Source organism: Stigmatopora argus, chromosome 21 (assembly GCF_051989625.1).
Source record: "Stigmatopora argus isolate UIUO_Sarg chromosome 21, RoL_Sarg_1.0, whole genome shotgun sequence".
Taxonomy (NCBI): Eukaryota; Metazoa; Chordata; class Actinopteri; order Syngnathiformes; family Syngnathidae; genus Stigmatopora; species Stigmatopora argus.
In genome coordinates this window covers 9126568-9153504 of record NC_135407.1, presented here as the reverse complement: position 1 = coordinate 9153504, position 26937 = coordinate 9126568, and the positions used below count along the sequence as shown (strand labels likewise).

The following is a 26937-nucleotide window of genomic DNA, read 5'->3' as shown; positions in this document are numbered from 1 at the left end:
TATATAAATATATATATATATATATACATATATATATATAAATATATATGTATATATTCACCTGACATGGATTTCAATTTACTGTTCTTTTCACTTAAAATCTGCTGATATACTGTTTAGTAGCCAAAAAGATTATATTTGTGCTGCTGTCCCAATATTTATAAACCCAAAATACTCCACTCTTTGATTATAGAGAAAGAATAAGAAAGAGCAGCATCGGGTACGGAGCAAAGTTAGCCACATGCTGAAATAAGATGAGAGGTAAAGCTGTGGGAGGGCAGGAGAGGAAATTCTAATCGCCCCTTGTTTGTTGGCAATCTTCGTATGTAACTGCGTAATTACAATGAAAAGCAGAGTGCCTCTTCAGACTGCCATGATGTACAGTTGCATCCCATTATAATGGTTTGTTTTGCCTGTTCAGTCGAAAATGGAAAAGTATCACCAAAGATATTACAAAGCAAATTTTTATGTGGTCTGCTCAAAGAAACAATTGTGTAAGGGCAAGGCAGGGAGTCAAAGATGCTGGATGTTTTCTAAAAGAGTATTTAGTTTCGAGTGCTTGGTAATAAAATGTTCTTACCACAGATACTAAAATAAATTAACAATATAGAAAATTAATTATTATATGTTTAAATATAAAGTCTGTTGTTTCGGTTTATTGAACTGTTTAAATTCCCAAACCAAAAAAAAATGATCAAAGGAGAATTATAATACATCACATTTACCTACAGTCAATGAATTGGATATATTTTGAAGTTATGAGAAACATAAACACTTTTTCCCATTATTTATTCCTGTCAGCCTGGATACGTGAAACTGTCGAAACCCGTGGCCCTTTGGACCCAACAAGACGTCTGCAAATGGCTCAAGAAACACTGTCCAAATCAACATCAGATATACAGCGATTCCTTTAAACAACATGATATCACAGGTACACTATTACACATATATATTCCTGACAGTGTATTGTTTAATAGAGAGCATATTTCTAAGTCAAAATGCAAATATTAAAATTTACATTATTTCACTGTACTGTATCAATGTACCAATGTTGTGATGAATATTCTCCAAACTGTGCAAGTAATAATTTGTGTGAAAACATTTTTTATTGCACTGGGGATGAGTAGTCTGCTTTATTAAAAGCTTTTTCAAATTTTCTCAAGATGGGAATTTATATTAAAAGGTTTAATTAATCTAATAATATGAATGCTTACGGATGCTTAATTTGTCATTCTGTTTCTGTCATATATTTCTTCATAAAATTGCGATTGTGTTTGTGGAAACATTTCATTTCCCTTTACCTTGCTATTTAATATTACAAGCAGGGGGACCCGACTTTGCCGGTCCCACCTGCTTGTTTAGAACCAAAAGACAATTGTTGCGCTATTAAAAAAAATCTCTTTTGAAAAATGGGTTTTTAACAAATAAAAGATTGTGTTTACACATTTAGAGAAGGTGAAGAAAGGCAATCACTCGTCTACTAGGATCCGACAGCTGTTTCTGGCCACCGTAAAAAATGTCAACTCTCTACGTTGCACGTTTTGGACAAACGTAGCAAGAGAATCTTAACATACACACACATACACACCCATGCATAAATCACGCTTTATGAGGATTATAGATGACCGCCGAGGTCGAAGTCTCGCCACCACTTTGGAGTGCAGAAGATTGTGCTGCCATCTCGGTGCGCTTCAATTGTTTATGCCTTTCCCAACTCGATACGAAATGAGAACTCCTCTTTTTTGGCATAATTGATGAAAAATGGGCGGCCCGGTGTCGCAAGCGGTTAGCGCCTCGGCCTCACAGCTCTAGGGGTCCTGGGTTCAAATCCAGGTCATGTCCATCTGTGTGGAGTTTGCCACGTCAATCATTTTCCCTAATAAGGATCCTCAAAGTCACACTGCTGCTGTCCGCATGCCAACAGACGAATGTCAATTGGCATGCACACCACCTCTCCGAGCGCGACTGATCATGCTAATAAATTTGTTTGTTGTCGTCAAGGGCTTCTTCGAGTCAGTGACGGTCTGACAGTTTAAAATAGCTCAAAGGCTATGAAAAGGGGCAAAATGATGATGAGCCTCGTTTTGCACTTAAATCATTTTCACCATTGTACGCTAGATCTGAGTGCCAGTTGGCATTCAATGGTAAATGCTTTGAAGGTAAGAATCATGTTTGTGTGACTTCAACCTAGCAATTCAGAAATTGTATTTAACTTAGAGCTAAGATCGGGCCTAATAAAAATCCAGCCCGACCTGACACGGCCTGTGGGTATTAAAGCCAGACCCGAGCCCGAAGTATAAAATACAAAATTTCATATGTTATTTGGCAGAAAAGAAACGCAACATTTCCTAAGGGTAAAATAATCTACTATTTTTTATGAAAATGATAAATGCGTTTGCACAACGAAATAACGCTGGAACACAGAATAAAAGGCCAGACAAAGAGAGCGAAAAGAGAGATCTTTGAAGCTTTTCCACACCTCACCCTTAGCGGTGCGTATTTGTCTTTTCAGTTCTCCTGTGTTTAGTTTATCCTTAACTTCTTGCTCCTCCATATGTAATTTGCACTTTTTAAATGTAATTTGGCTGGGCCTGCAACTTATAATCAGGTACTATTTGTCTTTTATTTTTATCCACTCTGAGCTCCATCAGCTTATTGTATGTTTTTGGGGGGCTACAGTTATCCATAAAACTGTGAATATGTCACAATATCAGGCACCCATTTAGTCTGTTGTTCCCTTTTTTACTTTTACTTTAACGTACAATAGTTGTTCTTCATTTCTGATTAATTAAAAAAAATACCCCAAAAAATGCAACTCCAGTGCGACTTATATATATATTTTTTCCTTTTATTGTGCAATTTGGCTAGTCCGACTTACTCAGATCCAATTTATAGTCCCAGAAAATACTGTGATAAGTCATTGATTTTGCCTGCAATAATTTCAACCATGTGTTTTCTGTTGTAGCAGAAGTATTCAATGATCGCAGCAATTATGTACCATTTTTTTTCTTTGATTTACTTCTACGTTTTGAAACATTGTTGTGCTGCAACATCTTTGAGCTTAATGATTGTAGCTTTTTGTTAACTTTGCAAAAAATATACAATGTATCTTGTTGAACTTTAACTTTAAATATTATGCTTTTTTTTGGTTTCCAAATGGTTCACATACTCTTTCCTCCCACTGTGCACCATACACTGATATTCTACAGTGTTTTATGAAATATGTTCTTTTTTTACCAATTCGTCAAGATAAGCAAATTTTAGCAAAGTAAATTGTCTTAGTATAGTTTTTGGGCAGAAGGACAAGCTATTTTTTTGTAATTCCTCCATAGAATAAAATATATTGACTGCATAGAGCTCAACTTCATAACATTGTATTAAACACCATGGCCTAGTTTGGGTATTCAGCTATATAATTATGTTACAGAAAAAGGTTATGAAACACCACGTACATGCATTTGCATGCACATAGACACATGAATGCAGAGATGTAAAGTCCTACTTACAATTAAGTGTGAGTAATTCAGTTTGTCTCTCCAAACAAGAACCAATTAATTTAACACAATCCAAAACCATTGTAAGCTGTAATTCAATATATTTTTTTCTTCAGTTGTACAGGCTATTATCATAAACAAGGGAATTAAAAAGCTGCATTTACTATTGTTATGGAAGAATAAAATGACACAAACACTGGCTAATTGTTTACAGATGTGTTGCTGTGTAAATACAGTAATTAATAGTTTTGCCGACTTTTTTTAATTTATAGAAATTGTGGCATTTGATTGATTGCAATGTTTCATGGATGTGCATCCACATTGTTTTTGTGACTACGCAAAATGAATTATGCAACCAAGAACCTGATCCTATTTTGAATGAAATCAATGCATCCCATCCTCCAGCTTTACCTCCCTCAATCTTTACCTCCCATTCTTAACAGAGCCACCCAGATGTCATTAAAAATGCATTAAAGCATAATAAGGCATAATTAAACATTAGTCTCTGATCTGTTGTAATTACAATACCCGGACTCATTTTGTAATGGAAAAGCTTGGCACAAGAAAATTGATTTAACACGCATTTTCAGTTCCATGTTATATCACTGCAAAAGGTTGTGACGTCGTAGTAATGTCATGGCTAAAACATGACCTCCGCCTATAACCTTTCCTCTTAATTGTTCATAGACTATCCGTCTCATTTACATGTTATGATAGTGTTGTCCATGACCCCGAGTAAAATCATGTTTGTTTATTGCGGCTATTGGTTAGCATTGTGTCTTCGCATTTATGGTTTAAGTGAACCTCATGGTCCCACAGTCTAAAACGCGTGTATGATCAATAGAAGTTCCACACTTGTGCGTGAAGTGTGATCAAGACTAGTTGTCTAAAGTTGTAGAGCCTGCAGTTCTCCAATGACTACCATAAACATTTCGAGCTGGGCAATCTATCCATCTGGGCAAGAACCATAGTGACATAGCAGTTTCTGGCGGATTACTGGCCAAAGATGGCCATTTTCTGCTCCGACTGCAGCAAAAAGATGATCAACCAGCTATCCAGCCAACCACATCACTAACATGGACGAGGTCCCACTCACTTTCGACATCCCGGTAGAACGGGATGAATGAAGTTTAGTCTAATCTAATCTAAAACACACTGTGGACAATAAGAGAACCAGCATGGTAGCGGTGTGCACAACAACCCACAAAAATGTTGCTTTCACTTGTGTGCTAAATTGCCATTATGATGGACAGAAACTGCCATCTATGTTGGTTTTTAAGAGTAAGATGCTGCCTAGATAAAACTTTAGCCAGAGACATTGCAAAGGCCAAACAGAAGAGGTGGATAGATGAGGAAAAAAGGAGACATGTCACCAACTCTGCTCATCTGCCACTCCATGCACACAAGCAAACTATTCATGTCACTTACAAAAGATGAGGACCTTGACATATTTGTAAATGTTTGTGTGTCAATCAACATGTGTGCACTGTTAAATTACTACAATAAAGCACAAAAAAACTCAATAACTCAATAGCTTCATGCACAATTAACCCCAAGACAGAGTGATAGAGTCTAATGTAAAAATTAATGTGTGACATTTTATTCTGAATCCTAAAGATGTTCATGCATTTTACAATTCCATTCATCATATATACTGTGGGGAAAATACGTATTTAGTCAACCACCAATTGTGCAAGTTATCCTACTTGAAAAGATTAGAGAGGCCTGTAATTGTCAACATGTGTAAACCTCAACCATGAGAGACATAATGTGGGAAAAAAAACAAAATCACATTGTTTGATTTTTAAATCATTTATTTGCAAATCATGGTGGAAAATAAGTATTTGGTCAATACCAAAAGTTCATCTCAATACTTTGTTATGTACCCTTTGTTGGGAATAACGGAGGCCAAACGTTTTCTGAAACTCTTCACAAGCTTTTCACACACTTGCTGGTACTTTGGCCCATTCCTCCATGCAGATCTCCTCTAGAGCAGTGATGTTTTGGGGCTGTCGACATTTGGAAAACACAGACTTTGAACTCCCTCCACAGATTTCCTATGGGGTTGAGATCTGGAGACTGGCTAGGCCACTCCAGGACCTTGAAATGCTTCTTACGAAGCCACTCCTTTGTTGCCCTAGCTGTGTTTGGGATCATTGTCATGCTGGATGACCCAGCCACGTTTCATCTTCAATATCCTTGCTGATGGAATGGAGTATTCCACTCAAAATCTTTTGTTACATGTCCCCATTCATTCTTCCCTTCCACAGATCAGTCGTCATGGTCCCTTTGCAGAAAAGCATCCCCAAAAAATGATGTTTCCACCCACATTCTTCACAGTTGGCATGGTGTTCTTCGGATGCAATTCAGTATTCTTTCTCTTCCAAACACGAGAACCTGTGTTTCTACCAAAAAGTTCTATGTTCGTTTCATCTGACCACAACCCAGTCCTCTTCTTGATCATCCAAATGCTCTCTAGCGAACCGCAGACGGGCCTGGATTTGTACTGGCTTCAGCAGGGGGACACGTCTGTCAGTGCAGTCTTTGAGTCCCTGGCGGCGCATTGTGTTACTGATAGCAGCCCGTGGTCCCAGCTCTCTGGAGATCATTCACTAGGTCCCGCCGTGTGGTTCTGGGATTTTTGCTCAACGTTCTTGTTATCATTTTGACGCCGCGGGGTGAGATCTTGCATGGAGCCCCAGATCGAGGGAGATTTTCAGTCTTGTCTGTCTTCCATTTTCTAATAATTTCTCCCACAGTTGATTTGTTTACACCAAGCGTTTCACCAGGACATCTATTTTCCCATCTATCACAAAATGAATTGTAATTTAAAAGAAAAAAAAGCTTTTTGGTAACCTTGTTGTATTTAAGCAGTTTTTTACATTAATTATGAACAGTTGGATTTTTACAATATCTTCTGTTCATTTTAATGTAATGTTTTTTTTAATCTAGATGAAACAAAGACATCCGCTTTCATCAGGGCTAAGGATTGTTAACAAATAAAGCTAGAAGAAAAGTTTCATTTAAGGGACCAATTAAAATCAAAATACAAAATATAACTTCAGAAAACATAGTAGCTTTACACACATTAAAAATGTTTTTTTTTAATTTATTGTTATTTTTATTCTATAAAACTTTTTGCAACATTGCAATTTTATATTTAAAACATTTAAACTTTTCTCTTAAAATAACAATGTTATTGTTATTCACCATTTTTCTATCATGTCATTCCAAAGTGGCCCTAATACATCATGCCTCATTATCATGGTAAAAACTGCAAAGGGTACTGGATGTTGTGGTCCTCCATAATTCAGAGCCTTGCTTGTTGACCTGAATTATTGTGTCATATAATTAAAAAGGCCCTACTATCTAGCATATCTGATATATCATACATATTACAGCAAACTCCGCAGCAACAACACCACAATGGAAATTAATTGAAACTTTTAAGGCACATAAAAATGTTTTTAGCTCAAAACTAAAGATCCTTGAAAAGAATGTGCACTGAATAGAATTCCAACATGTGTGTTAAGTTTTTTGGGAGACCGAATTGTGACGAATAATTGCGTATGTATAGTAAAAACAACCAACATTAAACTATACTGAACGGAAATCTAGAAAGAATAATAATAGTTATTGTTTGTAAATTAAATTATAGCAAATAAATAAACAAAATGTTTTCTTTTTTATTAATAATTTCGATAGTAAAAAAATGTTCTTTCTGATTTCAAACGTGAGGAGTGTTAGCAAAAATAAAATTTGCTCTGTTATAGTAACAAAATGCTTGTTCTCTATTATTTAGCACCAATGATGCAGGCCTTGCAATGTAATAAATATGTAGAGATTCTCATTAGCTTTCTGGTGCAACAAACATTGACATAACACAAATCAAAATGTGCTTTCAAAATGCCATAATTGTGCAGCTCTGCTGTAATGCAGTCTGCTCTCATGAGAATTCTATAAAATAGCATATATCAAGTTTTTCGCATTAATTAGTAAAAATCTGACAATTTGTGGTAGATGTAAAGCTTCTTTTAATAACTGAGTGCTGGAAAAAATACTAGTGCCTCTGCAATTTTTGTCATGGCAACCAATATTTGTGTTATGTGCTTCTACAACCCTAACTCTTGTTATGAGACATTTTTTTAAAATCTATTCTCATTTGACAATCTTTTATCATAATTTGATTTTTTTTTCTTCTAGGGCGGGCTCTGATGAGATTGACAGACCGAAAGCTGGAGAGAATGGGCATCATGCAGGAAGCAGAGAGGCAGAACATCCTACAACAGGTCCTGCAGCTCCGTGTGCGAGAGGAAGTTAGGACCCTTCAACTTCTTACACAAGGTCAGATTTTACATATAGCCTCCTTGTTTTTTTGCAAACACGGCACATGTACCTAAAATTTGGAATGCAAATTTTGTGCTTGCATACACTTCCTAACAGACGACAGGTAATGTCGGGCTACTCCCAGGAAAACATCTCAAGTTTTCCTTATCAGTCACGTAATAGAGCTCTATTGTACTTTTGCCATTTGTAGTCATGGTAGTTGCTTCTTGTTGTAAATCCCCCAGGAGATGATTAATGAAAATGGTTACAAAACTACAAACAACCGTTTGTAGTTTCGTAGCTTTTTGATGGAGAATGATTAGGGGGTCCTGTAATTGGTACTTATGAGTGAATGGCCTTTTGAATTTGTGTCAAGAGGCTTAATGTGATCATGGTGTATTGCTAAATTTTAAGGTTATGTTGCTGTCTTGTCATCTAGTCAGCAAGTGTATGTGGAACAGATTAGATTCACTACCCAAAAGACAATAATACCTTTTTCCATATTATGTTCAATATTAAATCGTTATCTCATTCAAAACAATAAATCCCCCTATGAATTAAAACTTTGTTTACAATGTTGCAATTTTAATGCATCTAAAATCCACATATATCTCAAGGCAAAAATGTGCACGGAATTTTCCCCGTATCTTATGTTTCACGTATGTTGGGACACTCCTATGTCACGGTATTACTGTAATGCTTACAATAATAATAATTAGAACAATAATGTAATACAATGAGGACTTCTCAGTTTTTGCTGCTCATGGTTGCAGTGGGTAGATGGTCACATATGTTAGAGCGATGGTTCCCAACCTTGGAGCAGTACTGATTCGTGGTTGTTTTATACTGACTCACACAGAAAAAAAATAGATGGATAATTTATTATATGATATTTGAAAATGTACTGGAGTTTCTTGGACACAACATTGGCCTGTGCTCATACATTAGTGCTAATAAACCCACAAGATAGTAAAATGAGTAAAAACACAATTTGAAAAGATACTTTGGTCACTGAAATGTGAATGCAAAATAAATATAATGTGCAAAGGCTGACAACGACTTCCAGTGAAGAATTACAATATGCACAGTTTTTATCTCAACAAGTACTGCATGTGAGGTTCACCCCCAGGTGTAAAGGGAGCACATGGAAACCCTTTGTGTTTGAGACACTTTTTAGGGTGTTTTTTTCTCTTTTTTGGAACTACCGGGACCAGGTAGGATGGAATGGCTTTTATTTTAATGCCCATTGCATATGCACTTAGAGCTCTCGCTCAAGGCAAAAAGAGCTGTAACCACTTGGGATCTGTTGCGGAGGGTTGATGAGGTGAAAGAGAAATAAAAAGGAGGTGAGAAGACAGATGGGTGAGAAGATCGAGCAGAGAGGAAAACAGGAAGGTAGGTGGTGTGAAAAGGAACCCAGATTGGATCGTCAAATTCCCACGCAAAAGATGGAAATAGATGCCTCTGGGTTACAAGTTTGTAAGTTAATCTTTTTTTTTTAAAATATATATACATATATAAAGTAAAACCAATAAATGTTGTACTCAAACCGTTAACCCAGGCACATTTCACATCAACTTAACCAATGTAACTTAACCAGTTAACTTTAAGGTTGTTTGTACCTTCGTGGTTATTTATTGCCAAATTAGCTATATTACTACACTTTATATGCTTTATGTACCACTTTTCAATTGCATTTCCTGTTCTATGGTCATTGGCATTTTTCAACACTGACACCACAGTTGCACAATTATAGAAATATCTTACTTCATATAAAGATGAAGTAAAAATTGTGCAATATCTTTATGGCAATGATAAGTAGAGACACAGCTATTATCTAAACAAAGGAGTAGGAGAATAAGGCTCATGGGGGTAAAAAAAAAAGGATAGTGAGGTGTTGTAATTACTGTAGAATACCGTAACATTGCTTGCTAGACAGACAGTGATTAACCTTTAAGGGTTACTAGGCCTTTGGAGGGGAATAATTAGATTTTCCCATATCGGTGCGATTTTAGTCATAGTTAATGAGGCTACAGTAATGTGAGACTGGCCAAAACAACCTTCGACAATAGCAGCGTCTGAGTTTCTGGTTAATGTGAAAAAATAAACATTATATTTACAGTTTAAGGGATGTCACAGTATTGTAATATTGCAATACTACATGGACTTGTCTTGATATCGCTGTGGTCTTGTCTCTGTTTGAAATAATGAATGAATCCTTAAAATTTGGTTTTTAGATTGGTTACTTACACAAGTTGTTAGGTTCATGTGGTTTTGATGTTTGGTATTGATTTAGTCTTAGCGTTTTCCCTGTATAACCTTGCCCTGATTCTCCATTGCTTTCTTTCCGTGACCGGACGTTTCGTCGAAAGACGTTTGGTCGACCGGACGTTTGGTTGACGGGACGTTTGGTCGACGGGACGTTTGGTCGACGGGACGTTTGGTCGACGGGACGTTTGGTCGACGGGACGTTTGGTCGACGGGACGTCTGGTCGACGGGACGTTTGGTCGACCGGACGTTTGGTCGACCGGACGTTTGGTTTCACATCTGCACGCCCTCACATCATGACATGTGTTCAGATGGAAATTTTGGAGCAATGCAAACATGACCATTATATGAAAAGGGGAAATAAATGTCACTTAGTTGTGATTTGAAGATATCTGTTTTGCCGTAATATCCACCATATTTCTCAAACATAGTTAAAATCTCTTGTTTTCCCCCAATATTCTCAAAATGTATTTAAAAAAATCGCAAGCTTTTTTGACATCATCTAAAGAACAGTGTTTCATGGTAAAATTGTGCACTTTCAGAACTTCAGAAAAATAGTTCATGCACTCAGGAAATGAAAAAATAGAGACATCATAATAAGCCAATTTCAACAAAGCATAAACAAGGATGAAAAAAGGAATAATAAGAAAGATCGATAATAACAGAAAGCAATAAACTTGCATCTCATGGGACAAGATGTCCAATTCCGTTTTTTTTCTCACTGGGCTGTACAGTTTATATTAAACCTCCTATAAATTGAAACAACTATATTCCCTGACATGAGACAAGATGTCAAGGTGAAATGGAAGTGAGTTATGGATTTACATCAAACATCAGATAGATTTGAGACAATGCAATATGAGATGAACAAGTTTTTTCTGTTTTTTTTAACTCTACTTTTTATAAAACAATGAGCAAATACATTAAAGCGGCTGCACATACTGTTTTTTTAATTACTGTAATACAAAAGTGGGAACCCAGCAAAGTCTTGCAATTCTTTACTTGCAGAAACAAATCTAATTTTCAACTTTTTTCCTGGTTCAATTTCATGCTCAGGACCATTACGGCCTTTGCAAGCCTATGCTAATAAATATGCTATTAACTGGTTTGTGGAGTCATCACTCTCAAAATCTACTTGAATTACACAGTTGACGGCACCCCTGGAAAATGGTTTTCAAAGTATGCTACACTAATCTGTGCATGTAGACACGGCCTGTGTTTATGCTTCATTTACTCCAACAAAGACTCATTAAGACTGACAAAGACAAATGTGAAACATATATCACAGATTGCTTTCAATACTTGTGAATGCAGTCACTCAGCAGAAACTACTTTTTAAATGAATTACGTTTATTTTGTATTCGGTAGGGAAACATTTTTCCTATGAAATTAGAAAAGGAAGACATAAAACCAACATTTTAATTTAAAGTGGTTAGTTTGATTCTGGTGGGTCAATCATTGTCATTATCAGAAGTTTATCTTGTCATTGGCGATGGACAGCAGCTGCAAATATGTTCACACAGTTTTAATTAAAAGTATGAAGACAGAGAAACTTTAAGTAGCATAGATGAAGATGCTGTGTTTCTCCTTAGGAGTGACCAGATTGGGTTGTATTATTAATAAGAAAATAAGAGGGACAGTGAGAGTTAGACGTTGATAGGTTCACCAATAGGCATTCCCAAATGCATGCACAAATAAAGAGAAAAGACAATCTTCTGGATTTTTCTTGCAAGGAGAAATCGAACCGTTCAGGTCTAGTCCCCGGTTCGTTCTGGCGTCACACACTTCTTTTCCTTGTTTATTAACTTCAAGGACCCTAGTTACAATAGACGTCTCAACTCTCAAGGGAGGGATGGGTAACAGAAGTGAGATGTCAAATAGTCAAAACAAATGAAAGTCATGTGCAGCCGAAGGATCTTCTCCACATTCCACCAGTCCAAGTGGATTTGACTTCCCTTTTGTTTAGTTCAATTAAGGAGTAAAGCATTTACTTCGTTGCAAGCAGGCATTTTAGATGTAGTAAGCAAAGCACTTTCTTCATTGCAAGGTAATATATAATAATCTAAGACTAATAACCCTAACAGACGTGTTGCAGACAAGGTCAGAGAGACCGAACCTTGATTATTTGGGCATATCCAGAGGAGAGAGAGGGACTATATCGGTAGAAGGAAGTTGAGGGTAAAACTGGTAGGGAGCAGGGCTAGAAGTCAACCAAAGAGAAGCTGCATGAATGGAAGTGGCTGGTGTGGAGTACGATTTAAAAAAGATGGGATTAAGTGGAAAAAGTTGATTTGCTATGGCGACCACTGACGGAACAAGCCGAAATTGTAGTAGTAGTGTGAGAGCAGAGGATAGAAACACAATAAAGACAGCATTCAAACTTCATCATTATATTCAAGCAGAAATTCCAATATATCTTACCCTGAAGTGGATTGAATATTCAGCATTGAGCATTTTTTTCCTCAAGACTTTGTTGAAAGCATTCGAGGCATTCAGTGTGACTTCTGTTCTTCCTTTGGGCTTTTCCATGAATCAGATGACCCGCTCCGGTGTGCGGGTAGCCGAGAGCTCTCATTAGCTGAACTCTCCCTTCAGGACCACAGCCTGTATGCAAGCCCTTCTGCCTTTTTGGTTCCCTTGGCTTCATCTGTCCTCTCACTGCTCTTTACTGTCTTCACCCCTTTTTTTCCATGGCTGTTCTTGCCGTGAGGGATGGTCAAATTAATTCTTTTTCATCATTTTCTGTCAGTAAGATTCCTTGCTCAGAGATTTCAACTATGGCCCAGTGCCCATGAGATGTCAATGTGAATACCTTTTTTTATTTCCTTCTCCATTTAGATATAATGGTGGAAAATATATCTTTCGTATAACAAATGGAATACTCCCTTGCTTAGATGTCATGGTTCACCTCAACCTTTAAGTGATGAGAGCCACTTGAGCTTTAAATCCTAACTAAACACGGGTGTTTTTCACAATGTTATTATTTCAAAATTAGCTTCCTGTTGTTGAAGCAGTAGCCATTATTAAAACAAATAGAAAAAAAAGCTTTATAATGGAATATAACCAGATGTGTTCATTCTGTTGAACTGTTTTCCTTTTTAAGTGACAATAACAAATATAAAACAGAGTAGCAACAATGAAAGAAAATTATGACTGAGTCTCCAATTATCTCAACTAGACTACACACTAGGGGTGTAATGGTACACTAAATGTAATTTAGGATTGGTTTCTTGTTTAGTTTGTTTAACTTCCAGTACCAAACAAGGCAGGAAAAAATACTTAAAATACTTGCAAATAATTGCAACATTATCCAATCTTACTAATATACAAACATGCAAAACTGGAAACGTTGAACCCTTAGCAGCAACAAATGTATCCAGGATCAAAGATTTTACTATATATATTAACATTAACCCGTATTTTCTGCAGAAACCACCTATCTAGTTACAGTGCCAATATTCAGTTCATTTTCATATGTTGATTGTTGGAATGTACCACTATAAATGGGTTAACATATCTGTGTAGTAATGTAAATATAACTTTGGATTTATCCACCCAATTTTGCCCAATTAAGTTTAACAGGGAAGCAAAAAAATGAGGGTCTCAAATTTGTAACCTGTATGTGCCATGTCTGCATAAACTACTCATTCAAACCTATGGCTCTTTCTGTCAAAAAGGTTCCCGACCGCTGCTAAAGAGAGAAATTTCACCCTAACATAGACGTCAAATTACTATTAACAATTAACATGTACACTTTGTGGAGTTTAGTCACCATGTAAGAATGACTTGTAACTGTTTAAAATATGACTTAAAATAATTAAAGTGACTTAGTAATACGAGGAAGTAATGCTGTTCGACAATATACATTGTGCTATACCCCCATTCAAAATGTTCTGAGTGGTTGCAAGACATTCATGGCTTCAGTTTCATGGTAATGAAACCACATTCATTCGGTTATCATGACATGAGATACCATTAAAAGGTCTTCTATCAGTTGCCTGGCACCATGGACTGGTTCCACTAAGTCTGATGCGTTTTATTGCTTCCCTGACCATCGCCGGACATTCAGGAGCCCAATATTCAGCTTCCGAGTATAATCCTCATGATATTACGAACCTAGATCAATAGGCCTAAGCGCATAGTAGTATACAGAATTACTTTCTTTACATGGAATAGAGAGTAAAATGGAAAAATGAACAAAAGAGAAATATTGTGCTCAATTGTTTGTCATGGCAACCTCTGTGGCTTGTGAGGGTAGGGATAGAAGTTAGTAAAGGTTGTAGCGTAGCAACTTCACATGGTAAATGGTCAACTGAAGCTTGGGTCAGAGCTCCTCTCGTACTCATTTTGCCACATCAGGTCAGAAATATGAAACAAAAATGGGTTTTGTTTTGTAATTTGAATTGACATTCATTAATGCAATATATACAGGGTTTGAGTTGAGGAGTTTCTTTATTAAAAATTTCAACAAACAGTTGAACACCTTGAAGTGGTGATTAAGAAAGTGCTATTACGGCATTGGCATATCTAGAGATATTATGCCTTGTTCATATAATGGCTAGGATATTAGACTTGTTCTTCACATTGTTATTAGCCTGTGTTCTTTAATGCAGAGGAGGATTTAACATTTTAAAAACAAGCCAGAAAATAGCACTGTCAAAATCTTTGTGAATTCAAGTTCAGTCTCTAAATGGAAACATGGGTTGCATTTACATTATGAGATTGAAGGCAATGACGCAATGGTTCAAAGTTAAGTCCGGAGTTTGTGTGTGTTCCCTGTGCCTGCAGTGGTTTACTCTGGCTTCCTCCCATATTTCTAAACCACAGCAATTAAATTAAAGATTCCAAATTTTCCATATTTACAGTATCTGTATAGAACATAGAAGGTTTGGGGTTATAACAATGAATAATTTGAGTGCAAGTCTCACAGCTGGCAAAGCATATCAGGGTCGAAACCATGTCATCCTTTCAAAGTAACTGCCTCAGGAGTTCAGAATTTTCCAAAAGCAAATATCCAAGCAAGGCTACAAAAACATTTCTTGTATATTTGATGCCCTCCAGAGAACTGCGGAATTCTATAATCCTGGCATATTGTAATGACAGGACACTTCTTAGAGCTGGCAAAGGAATCCAAATTGAGATGAGAAACATTTTCAGAAGAATGGTCATGAGAAAGTATCAGTTATAACCTTTGGGGTGTAAAATATTTGTACATTTCAAATTCATCTCTAACCATGCTTACATTCATAGAATCTTAAATGATTATTATATTTTTTAAACAAGCAGTATTGTAACTGACTGACAAATTTTCGGTTCAGTACAGCTTAAACTTGCAGTGGTCTCAAACCGGTCCTCAAAGGGCCGCAGTGGGTGCAGGTTTTCATTCCAACTCAACAAGAGGATACCTTTTGCAAGTGTAATCAGTTAATTAAAGTCAGGTGCTACTTATTTTAGAAGACACCTGATTGGTTAAAATGTCGGCACTGGATCGGTTGGAACAAAAACCAGGACCCACTGCGGCCCCCGGCGGAATCGGTTTGAGACACCTGCCGTAAAGTCTTTAACTTAGTCTATAACTAACATAATATTTGTATTCTGTTGAGGGATTACTGCTCATCTCTTCCCAATCTCTTTTGCATTTCATAAAATAGTGAAATTTGTAATTGAAATGGAAAATTCAGGGTCTTAGTCTCATTTTATAACACTATTTAAGGCATGCCTGCTAAATCAAGTACTACATGGCTGATCAGGCACTTACGTTGTGGACTTCAAAGCGACATTCACTCGTATGGCAGTCCCAAAAGAACATTTTGAAATAAATTAAAGAACGACAAGGACACGGAATAGTATGGAAAAACTGCTGGGTTAGGTTACATTGAAAGGCATACTGTACAATGGCAAGGTCCTTAAAAAGGATATGATGTAATTTATGCCTAGGATAAGAATTGGTCTATTGGTGATTTATGGCAGCTTACTTCAAAAAGGCAGAGCACTGCACCAGATCATCCATTACTATTTTAACATCTATCACTTTAAGGGCAGACATGATTGATGGCGAATTTGGAATGCTTTTGGCTTGAAACTGAGGCCTTTTTAAAGGGAATACATCAAACCATTAAAATTACTAAAGGCATAATTTTTGTCATTTTAGAATTTCATTCTATTCACCAAAAAGTTTCTGTAAAAGTAAATGTGTGCTGCTTGAATGTCAATTTCTCATTTATATATAATCAGAATAGATCAAGCACAGTACTTATCGTATCATCAGTGCATTTTGCAGAATAAACCTCAAATAATTCAACACAATTGTTGAGCATATTGTCATTTGTTCCAAATGTGCTTGTCCCTGGCGAGGAATAACCTCCACATTGCGGCCTCAGAAAAACTATCATTATATAAACAAGTAAGTCAAATTGAAATTGCGGTCGTTATCTATTGTTCAGTAGTGTAGTGAAGTGGCTAGACATTAACTTTGTTTGCACATCTGTTGTCCTCTCCACCAAACACTACATATGCAATCAATTTCTATCAGAAAGCCTGTGGTTTTTGCAGGCTCCAATCCATTTTGTACTTGTCTCCCTGCAGTGTCTGTGACTTTCTTTTTCAAAAAGGTGGAATTTGCAAGCATGAAACGTTTTGTAGCCTTAATTTGTTGAATACGGAACATGTAGGTAAAATGGCTAATATTTGCAGTCAGATACAAAGGTAGGATCATTTTACAAGTGGCTTGGTCCACTATCATATTTTTGCTCTTCATTTTACGGCTGTAACCAATAGGTAATCCATTCCGAATTAACCTTCTCCAATATGGTTAGTAAAGTTTTGACTTGACTCAGTAATTTTATGTTTTGGGGAAGTCGTTAGCTAGTCATGGTCTCGAGCACAAGGTAATCAATGTGGCCTTTAAAGAAGTCCAGAGAACATCACTCTATGGCAGGGGTCTCAAACATGCGGCCCGCGGGCCAACTGCGGCCCGCGGGACGATAATTTGCGGCCCCCGTCTTAATATGAAAGATCAATTTTATTTTATTTTTAATTTTTATTTTATTTTTTTTTTTTTATTTTTTTTTTTTTTACCCCTTTCCTCATGATGGCGCCGTTTAAGTGGCAGCCAGTGGCAGTAGCTCTGTCCACTCATGTTTTTCTTGTTTTACAGCATGTTTTACATGAAAAATTAGAGGGAACATTGACATGCACCTGCTTGCGGCAGGTGTGATACTGGTGTGCCGATAGCGAGCAATGATGATGTCGTGACCGGATGATTCGCCTAAAGACGTTTCGCCGACGGAGGTTTGACAGACGGACAGGTCGTACTAGTATTTGTTAGTTTAATGATTAAATACAAATACTAGTATTTGTATTTAATCATTAAACGCTGTTTTCAGCTGGATTTGACCGAATTTGAGAGCATTTTGAGCCGTTTGGCGAATGGACGTCTATAGACGTTTTTTTTGCCTCCATCGCGATATCATCCAGTATTTGTATTTAATCATTAAATGCTGTTTTAGGATGGATTTGACCCGATTGCTGTCATTTTACGGCTCGGTTCTGCTACATCTGCCTGCCCAAGAGTGCTTATTCCCGGACTGCCATTGATGGTAGACGAACATTGATTTTTACTATAATTTGGACAACACCGGCGGCGGGCCGGATTAAAAATCCTAACGGGCCGTATATGGCCCGCGGGCCGAGGTTGAAAAACTTGTACACACACGATCCGGCGGGGCGAGCGTTCGAATCCCGTTTCGGCGGAACCTCCGTTCGGCCGAATGAACGTTCGGTGGAACATCCATTCGGCGACCTGCCCGTCTGTCAAACGTCCGTCGGCGAAACGTCTTTAAGTACCGATGATGTCGCTCACACTGGTACTCAGTGCGCTCAGGGAGGTTGTCTTTCTGCTCAGACCAACAAAAAATTAGAGGGAACTTTGGTTCGGAGCTGAATGAACCAATCACGGTGAGGTATACGGCTCTGGAGGGCGGGACATCGGCCGGGCTGTCCAGTGCCTCGCTCACTCACTCATTCATTCCTCCAATCAGCTGGGCGGAGGAGAAGCCGTGAGGCCGATCACTCCGCTCGGCGCGCACACTCCTCCGCTGCTCTCAGCATAGAACTGAATGAGGCGCTATGATCCGTGATCCAGCCTGTGTCAGTGTCTGTAGCCATCTCCGCGATTGAAACGGAGAGCGAAAGTGCACATGCGCCACAAACCCGCGCGACTGAATGTGAAAGATCAACCCGAGACTCATTCCAAGTGGAAAAACATATTACAGAGCCCCAGAGATGTCTCTTTCAAAGCCTGCCGTGAAGAGAAAGGTCGGTGATGAGCACAGACAGTTTCAAGAAAAGTGGGGAGTGCAATATTTCTTTGTTGAACACAGGGGCACCCCGACGTGTCTCATTTACACTGAAAAAGTTGCGGTGCACAAGGAATACAATTTGAAACGTAATTGTACTATGAGACATGCTGAGGAGTACGAAAAATACCAGGGAGATGAGAGAGCCAACCAGGTTGCCAGTCTTAAAACACGTCTTCTGAGGCAACAGGATCTCTTCAAGAAGGCTACCAAAGACAGTAATGCAGCAGTCAAAGCTAGCTACGCCGTTTGTGAGTTGATTGATCCTGTGCTAAGTGATCCCAAATGGCTCATGGACTTGGCTTTTCTTGTTGATATCACACATGAGTTTAATGTACTGAACAAGAAGCTACAAGTCCAGGGGCAACTTGTCAGTGCTGCCTATGACAACGTGAGAGCATTCTGCACTAAACTTGTGTTATGGAAAGCCCAGCTCTCTCAGACAAACCTTTGCCATTTCCCAGCATGCAAGGCTCTCGTGGATGCAGGCACACCATTCAGTGGTGAGAAGTATGTTGAGGCCATTTCGAAGCTACAGGAGGAATTTGATCACAGATTTGCAGACTTCAAGACACACAAAGCCATATTTCAAATTTTTGCGGACCCCTTCTCCTTTGATGTGCAAGATGCCCCTCCTGAGCTTCAAATGGAGCTCATTGACCTGCAGTGCAACTCTGCACTCAAAGCCAAGTTCAGGGAGGTGAGTGGAGAAGCAGACAAGCTTGGGCAATTTTTGAGAGAGTTGACCCCCAGCTTCCCTGAACTTTCCCGAAGGTTCAAGCGGACCATGTGCCTTTTTGGGAGCACATACTTGTGTGAGAAGCTCTTCTCCACCTTGAACTTCAATAAGTCCAAGTACAGGTCCAGACTTACTGATGAGCATCTTCAAGCTCTACTGAGGTTCTCCACTGCTTCCTCCCTCAAGCCAAATGTGACTATGTGAGAAGAAGCGCTGCCAGGTCTCTAGCAGCAAGGAGTAGGCAAAAGAAGCCGTGTTCAGAATATTTCATGTTCAATGTTCCATTCAAGTTCAGAAAGTTAAAGGTTAAAGAGCTGTTAATACAGACATTTGAAACGGAATAAAAATAATTCATTTTCTCTACTTAGCCAGCCAGTGTATATCTACTGTATGCTCATTAGTATTATTTGGTTTTATATTACTGATTGATTTATTTTTTATTCATCTTTAAGTTAATTTATTTAATTCATTATTTTTTGTTAAAAAATAAAGATATTTGATAACGTTGGAAAGTTTTATCAGTGCTTTTCTTGTGGAAATCCTGATGCGGCCCAGTCTCACCCAGACTCGGCCTCTAGCGGCCCCCAGGTAAATTGAGTTCGAGACCCCTGCTCTATGGCATTGATTTTGTATAGTGCAAAAGGCCTGCTTAATGTTGGGGATTTGTTGTCCCTTTTCTTATGAGGGAATGTTTATTAATAATCAACACTTACCATGACATTTGCAGTAAATTATTCAAAGCCCAACAATAAGCCCTGAGAGAACTTTAGTTCCCACAATTGTCTAGTCTGAACCACATAGTAGTTTGTTTGTTTGTTTGTTTGTTTTTTCTAAGCATAGTTATTTTCAACAAAATTTTATATCTATTGCACAATGATGCGGAATGCATGTCATTAAAAAATAGATGTATTTGCTTGGAATTAATAAAAATGTTTTGGTGAAAATGTTTCTGTGCAACAACAATTGCACTAATAAATTCCCTCGAGTATGTGTCATGTGACCCATCTCCTGGTGTGTAACAGGAAAATAGAGAGGGCTAATGATGTCCCGAGCCAATACTCAGTTTCAGTATTGGTGACTATTGACTATTTCGGAAGTATTGGAAAGTATCATATTTGGTGCTTTTCCACAGTAAATCAAACCACTAGGGAAACATATCTGCTCAGTGGGGCTACATCTCTTTAGAAACTAATGACAGTGTTGATCATCGTGTAATATATTAAACAAAGCTGGTTACGTGATATTTTGCATTATTTTTACTAGTCTAAAATATGGGCATTGGATACGTATCAGAGAAAACAAGTTGAGAAAAATCTGATTTGGATCGGAAGTCAAAAAGTCAGTATTAGGACATGCCTAGTTAGGACTGAGTTTTATACAATTTAAAATGTAGCTTTTTCATAGGTTCCACATATATATTGCTGAACATTTAGTGCTGGATTTTATTTCCTTTGCTCATAATATGGTACGAACTTTTTAGCAATCCAATAAAACCAAGAGTGATGGAGAAAAAAAATGTTCAACCTCATTTGAATTCATATGTTTCTACTTTTTCTGCATCACTTACCCTCACAACGGAAACTCCACTTCTTTGTGGAAATATGGCTTTCTGGTCAATGTGAGATTTCACACCCATGTTCATTTTTTTTCTTCTCTTTCCACATGACTGATCTTTCTGCACTGGCCAGATTCACTCCATTATCATAGAAGATATTAACACTAACTTCATTTTACCACCCCCTCATGCTTATGTTTATTTTGGTTCACATTTCATCACGTGTAATAGTTTATTTACAAGCCTCTTTTCTTTTGTCAAACCGTGTGTGTTGTTGCTGTTAATTTGCTGATGGAGCATTCGCCTTTTTTCTCACACCTGTCTTTTAACATCTGTATTTGCATGTTATCCATGTTCTACCAGTAATACTGGGCAGCTGTCCTTAACTCCCAACCAGAACCTCTGCTTTAGGGACTTTTCTTGTGCCATTATCTTTTGAGTATTGTCCAGTGTGACCCCAGGACTTGTGGCCCAGAAACCATGCCAGTAGCTGCCTTCTGACATACAGCTAATGAGAAATGCCTAGTGTTTACTACCACAAAATAAATCTTTTATATTGTGTTTTACCTGGTTTATACCGGGAGATGCACTCTTTAAATTAGAAAAACAGAAAATAATTCAGTGCATAACTAACTCACTTACAGCCTGTGCTTCTTTAACAAGGAAACATGCCGCTGCCAAATGGCAAGGTGAATTAATGAAAGTGTGTAAGTATGAGACAGTAGAAGGTGTGCCATCAGTCATTGGGAAATTGGTTTACTGCAGTTCCACTTGTGAAATTACTCTTCATAAATCTGTCTTGACATTAACGGTAAAGCTCTTACGAGAGGGAAAAATGCCAACCTGGCTGTAGGAAGTGCTAATGAATAATACTTTATAAAAGAACAATATTTCAATTTGCTGATGCAGCCGCAATGCAATTTGGTAAATGAACACTCATAATTGTGCAGTCAAGTTTTAAACCTCCCTTCGGGTTTAACCTGGTAAGCAAGACAGTCCTGGCCTTTTCATTCATTTACAGTACCGTCTTGTCAACGTCAAGTTTCTAACCACTTTGCGGTCATCGGATGACCGAGCCAATCAGGAGAAAGAGGCAGGAGCTGCAGACGTGACCAGAATGGAACTATCTGGTTGAATACAATGTCGTAGTGCTAATCAGTTCTTGTAAATAGGTAAATTTCCCAGGTTAGGGGTACTTAACCCTAACCATCATTAAAAGAGGAGCAAGGAACAATAATACAGTGGTACCTCGACATACGAGCACCCCGACATACAAGCATTTCGAGATACGAGCAAATAATTATCTCTAGAAACGAGAAAAATTTCGAGATACGAGAAAGCCAGGTGGCCAAGACATGAGTGGCTGTTTATCATTGTAGCGCTTATCATTGTCTTTTTTGCCCCATCTCTTTCGTGTATAACAGATATCTACGAGCACTGTGCGGAGCGTTGCATTTTCCCATGTTTTTTCCCCATTAGTCAATGCATAATACAAAGTGAACAACAATGGATCCAAAGCAAACAGGTGGAATGAAGAGTTGTGCAAAGAAAAGGCAAACGTTGACAATCAATATTAAGCGCAAAATAATTGAAAAATATGAGAGTGGAGTACATGTCACAGAGCTTGTTCGGCAATACGAGAGGAATATGTCAACCATATGCACCATCCTGAAGCAGAAGGACGCAATTACGGATAAGAGGCCTTTCAAAGGACTAACTATAATTTCCCCCCGGCGCAGTGACATTCATGACGAGATGGAGAGCCTTCTTTTATTGTGGATAAAAGATAAACAGTTAGCAGGAGATAGCGTGACCGAGTCAACTATATGTGAAAAAGCCAGTGGAAATTACATGGATTTCATAACAAAGAAAGGATCTGAAAAGGGGGAGCCTTCAACACCTTCAGAACCCTTTAAAGCGAGTCATGGCTGGTTCGAAAAATTTAAAAAAAGATCTGGAATACACTCGGTTATTAGACACGAGGAAGCAGCAAGTCCCATTTCAAAAGCCGCGGTGGAATTCATCAACACATTTGCCTCGATTATCACCCAGGAAAGTTACATCCCCCAACAAGTGTTCAACTGCGACGAAACTGGTCTTTTTTGGAAGAAGATGCCCAGGCGTACATTCATCATGGCAGAGGAGAAGGCACTACCGGGGGTATAAACCTATCCTAGCTACAAAGGATATCAAAGACATGCTAGCAAAGTGGAAAGAGTTTTCTGATTTTGTAGAAAAGAGGCACCCTGACAACCTGGCAAGTGGTCGCACGTTATCGTATTGTGAGGACATTTGTGCACGTCATTTTCGAAATATTTTGAAGGGAAGGCAAAAACAAACAACCCTTGATGCGTTCCTTTTAAAAACTCCCGCTGAAAGTCCGGGTGGAGTCAACCCGGAGAAGAAAGGTAAAACAAATTAAAACAAAATTAGAATTCAGTTTTGTATATATTAATCCAAGTTAATTTAAATTTGTTTGTTCTGTCACGAGTACATTGCCGTGGAAAGTCCCCCCGCTTCTTCTGCGTCTCTCTCCCGTCCGCGAAATCCGTCCAATTTTAATATACTATTAAACACATTTTATTACTATTAAACCACTAGTTATCTGTTACTTTGTTAGTAGATGGCGAAGTAGAAGAAATTAAACATTTTTTCCAATCCAATATCCTGTTTTGGGTGTTTTTTTAGAGGGTTGGAACAAATTAATTTCTTTTTAATGCATTTCAATGGGAAACGTTTGTTCGAGTTACGAGAATATCGACATACGAGCTCAGTCCCGTAATGAATTAAACTCGTATCTCGAGGTACCATTGTAAAAGCTTTTTTGCCAGAAAACAGTGTTTTCACTAGTGTGGCGAGAAAACTCGTCAAATCAGCAGCCATATTTTTTTCAGGGTCCTCCAATGAAAGAGGTCTGAATTGGATCTTGCCCAGATTGATCTGTGTGATACATGCATTCGTGACTGATATACTATATGGAAAAATCCATCTGTTGTGTCAGGTTACTTCCTTGGATATGGCTCCTTTTAGCAAACAATATTGGAAAATGACTTTAATTTTTCTTAAACTGGTTCTGGTCCTTAGACAGTTCTTCACACGTTACTTTGATGAACGAAAACAGCCACATTAATTATCCAGATATATATACATATAATACTTTTAAATCGAATCGTTATTCTCTTCACATTTGTGCATTTATTTAACACACTTGAGAACCACCATTCCCATATTGTTCATCTCTTCAGCAATGAAAACCATTTATTTTCAGCGACGCAGTTCTTTACGCATACATACATGAACACAAATACCCCCCACCCCAACACACATACACAACTGAAATATAACAAGTTACAACTCTGAGCCTACTGCACTATTGTATTGTGAAAAGCAAGTGAATCCAAAATTAAATCATTACACACGCAGACAGTGGATACAGACACCGTTATACCTACTTGTTGTCTTACCTTCAGTCATTTTTGTCTTATGGTCCCGGCTGTTTATTTGCATGTGATTTTGCTATCTTTGAGTGAGTTTAGTCTATAAAAAAACTCAAAGATTCTATTAGCAGACAACACCACTATTCTGTCATAGCAGTCATTTGCTACCCTGGCACGTCAACGCCTCGGTAGACTGCACACTCAGGTCGTAAGACACTGAATCCACCCACCAGCTATTTATAAGCGACATATTAGTCTTCATTATGCACCCTTCAAATCACCCGTTAGATAAGATTGGAACTCTTTTTCTCCCGTATCTAATGATCCCCTCAGGTCTAGGAAAACATTTGTTAGTGTTTTCTTTTATTGCCCAATTACCACTTGGAGTTGGATTAAATTCACCTTTGAGTGCCTTGACATTGACAAGCATAATGCAGGTTGCCATTTAACCTATTTGTCTGCTAATGAGTGATCTTTTATGACTGTAGGCTTGGTTGACATATTCTATTATACATTTTGCAATTAAATTGTAATGTAGTACTCTTTTGTTTTATAGTTGACTATTATTATTCGCAAATTACTAGGCTACTCTGTAATGCATTAATTAAATTATGATTATTTTATGTCATTCAACAAAATCCATGTATTTTTATTGTTTGATTGTCATCACTTTCAATATAGTAAGCAGCAACAGTTTCAAGAGAAAAGATAACAGATTTTCGCCAAAACTGTGCAGGCACACAAAAATTCAATTAAGGGAATAGTTTTCCAATTACAGTATGTGTTGTCATGCTTTGAAACAGAGTGGAGGAGGGCATCTCTAACAGATGATAGAAGAGTCCGGTTTTATTAAGGTATCGGAGCGAGGATCTGATTATGATTCTCGGTCATTATTTTCCAGGTTATTAAAAGGTGAGACTTGGATGATGGTTTATTGTTATTCAAAATTTAAATATCCGCTGTCAATGTTAAGCTTATCTAATGACTGGTGTGGGATAGGAAATTATAGTAATTGCCCGGCTGCACCATCCAGTCGATTTGCTAGGGTATAGCTGCTAATGATGGTCCCTATTGAGAATGATGGGCTAACATTTATGTCCAAATGTGTGATAGAGAACGAGTATGAGGAGAAGAAAAGTATAGTAGTTCTTATAGCAGTATAGAGTATAGTTACTGATGGATAAATGCACTTTATTGGCTTCCAACGCTTGAATACAAGACTGTTCTATTGGCCTCCTTTATATGACAGCCATACTAACACTACAACTCTGGTAGCCAAACTCCTCTGAGAAATAAGTTGCTATCTACCCTAAGTGAGAAATCCAGTCTCACATATAGAAGTGCAAACTTAAAGCATATTTTTTACTGCATACCATAACTTTCAACCTCGGCTAATAGCTCCCCTTATTAATGATTGCAATTCCTCTTATTAAGCAATAGAAAATAATGTACAAATGCAACGCGGCACATATTTACTCGCATAGGGCGCACTTAAAAGTCTAAAATTTTCTCCTAAGTGGACGGGGGCCCATCAGTATGTACTAATTTCAAGATTCTGTAGATTTCATTGTATGATGTTGACAGCTGGACTGTCTGCGTACATTGCTTACTGACAAGCAATATATTTATATAGTGAAAAAGCGGAAGTGACTGACACACGTGTGCATATCATGCTCAAAGTATGACAACATTAGCAATCAACGATGACGTTTCCATCTGCTACCAGTGACTGAGATGGATCTGGATTAGAGCCGAAATGGGGATGACAAGAGATCGGCTTTACAAAAATCGAACTTTTCGCTAAACATTTTCTTCCCGTACAAAAAATGAATAAAATATAGGAAAAACATGAGTTGACAGGTATGGCATACACACTGAAGCTTTGGTGCACAAACAAATTGCTTCCATTCATGGACAATCACACACCCCACACAAAACATTCTGTTGTTCTTTTTTTTCTACACAGCTCAAAGTTCATTCACTGTGTTTAACAGTTGGATGATATTTTTCAGTCTGAATTATTCGTTGGTATGTCTCCCAAGAAAGCATTCCGCTTATCCTGGTTAGGGTCAAAGGGTGCTGGATTATATCCCAGCTGACCTTGGGCGAAATGCGCACTACACCATAGGCTCGTCGCCAGTCAGTCGCAGAGCAAACAGACAACCATTCGCAGTTATAATCACACCACCACCGAGCGGGAATCAATCCCGTGCTTGTCGCACTGAAGACAGGCGAGTGAACCACTACATCGCCAGGTGGCTCCTTCCAAGAAAGCAAAGCACGTCAATATAATGTTAGGAAAAGTGAACCAAATATGTGTAGACTACTCTAAATAATCCTCCAATCAAAATTAAAAACATACACATCACTACATTTCATTTTATGGTTTAATAATATTCATCTTGATACTTTTAGCCCAGCCTTGAGACAGTGAAGGATACTGCTGGCTATAGTGACCTATTGACCTTTCCCACGTCAACACAGCATATTTCAGATTCTGCAAAGGAAGCTAGATATTACGTCAACCATCCCACACAGTCATTTTTTATTTTATTTTTAGAATCCTTCCAATTCTTCCATTGGTCTATTCTTTCTTTTGATTTCATTTGCATTGTATAATACATTTTTTCTCTCCTGTACTTCTGAAACTTTATTTTCAGTTTCCTAAAATGGCCTGTGTCAGAAACTAGCTTGATGAGGCTGAAAGGGGGAGATATAGACCATTTTCTACATGAATAGACTTGTAGAAGGAATCGAGAA

General features: G+C 37.9%; 1 protein-coding gene across 3 annotated transcripts in view; it reads left to right on the top strand.

Moving 5' to 3' along the window:
- The window catches only part of samd12 (sterile alpha motif domain containing 12), a 68323-nt gene that overhangs the window by 17962 nt on the left and 23424 nt on the right, over positions 1 to 26937 (top strand). For all 3 annotated transcript variants that reach the window (XM_077591092.1, XM_077591091.1, XM_077591093.1), the window contains 2 exons: positions 802 to 931; positions 7698 to 7838. In XM_077591092.1, the coding sequence (XP_077447218.1) occupies positions 802 to 931; positions 7698 to 7838 (271 nt within the window). The remainder of the gene's footprint in view (positions 1 to 801; positions 932 to 7697; positions 7839 to 26937) is intronic.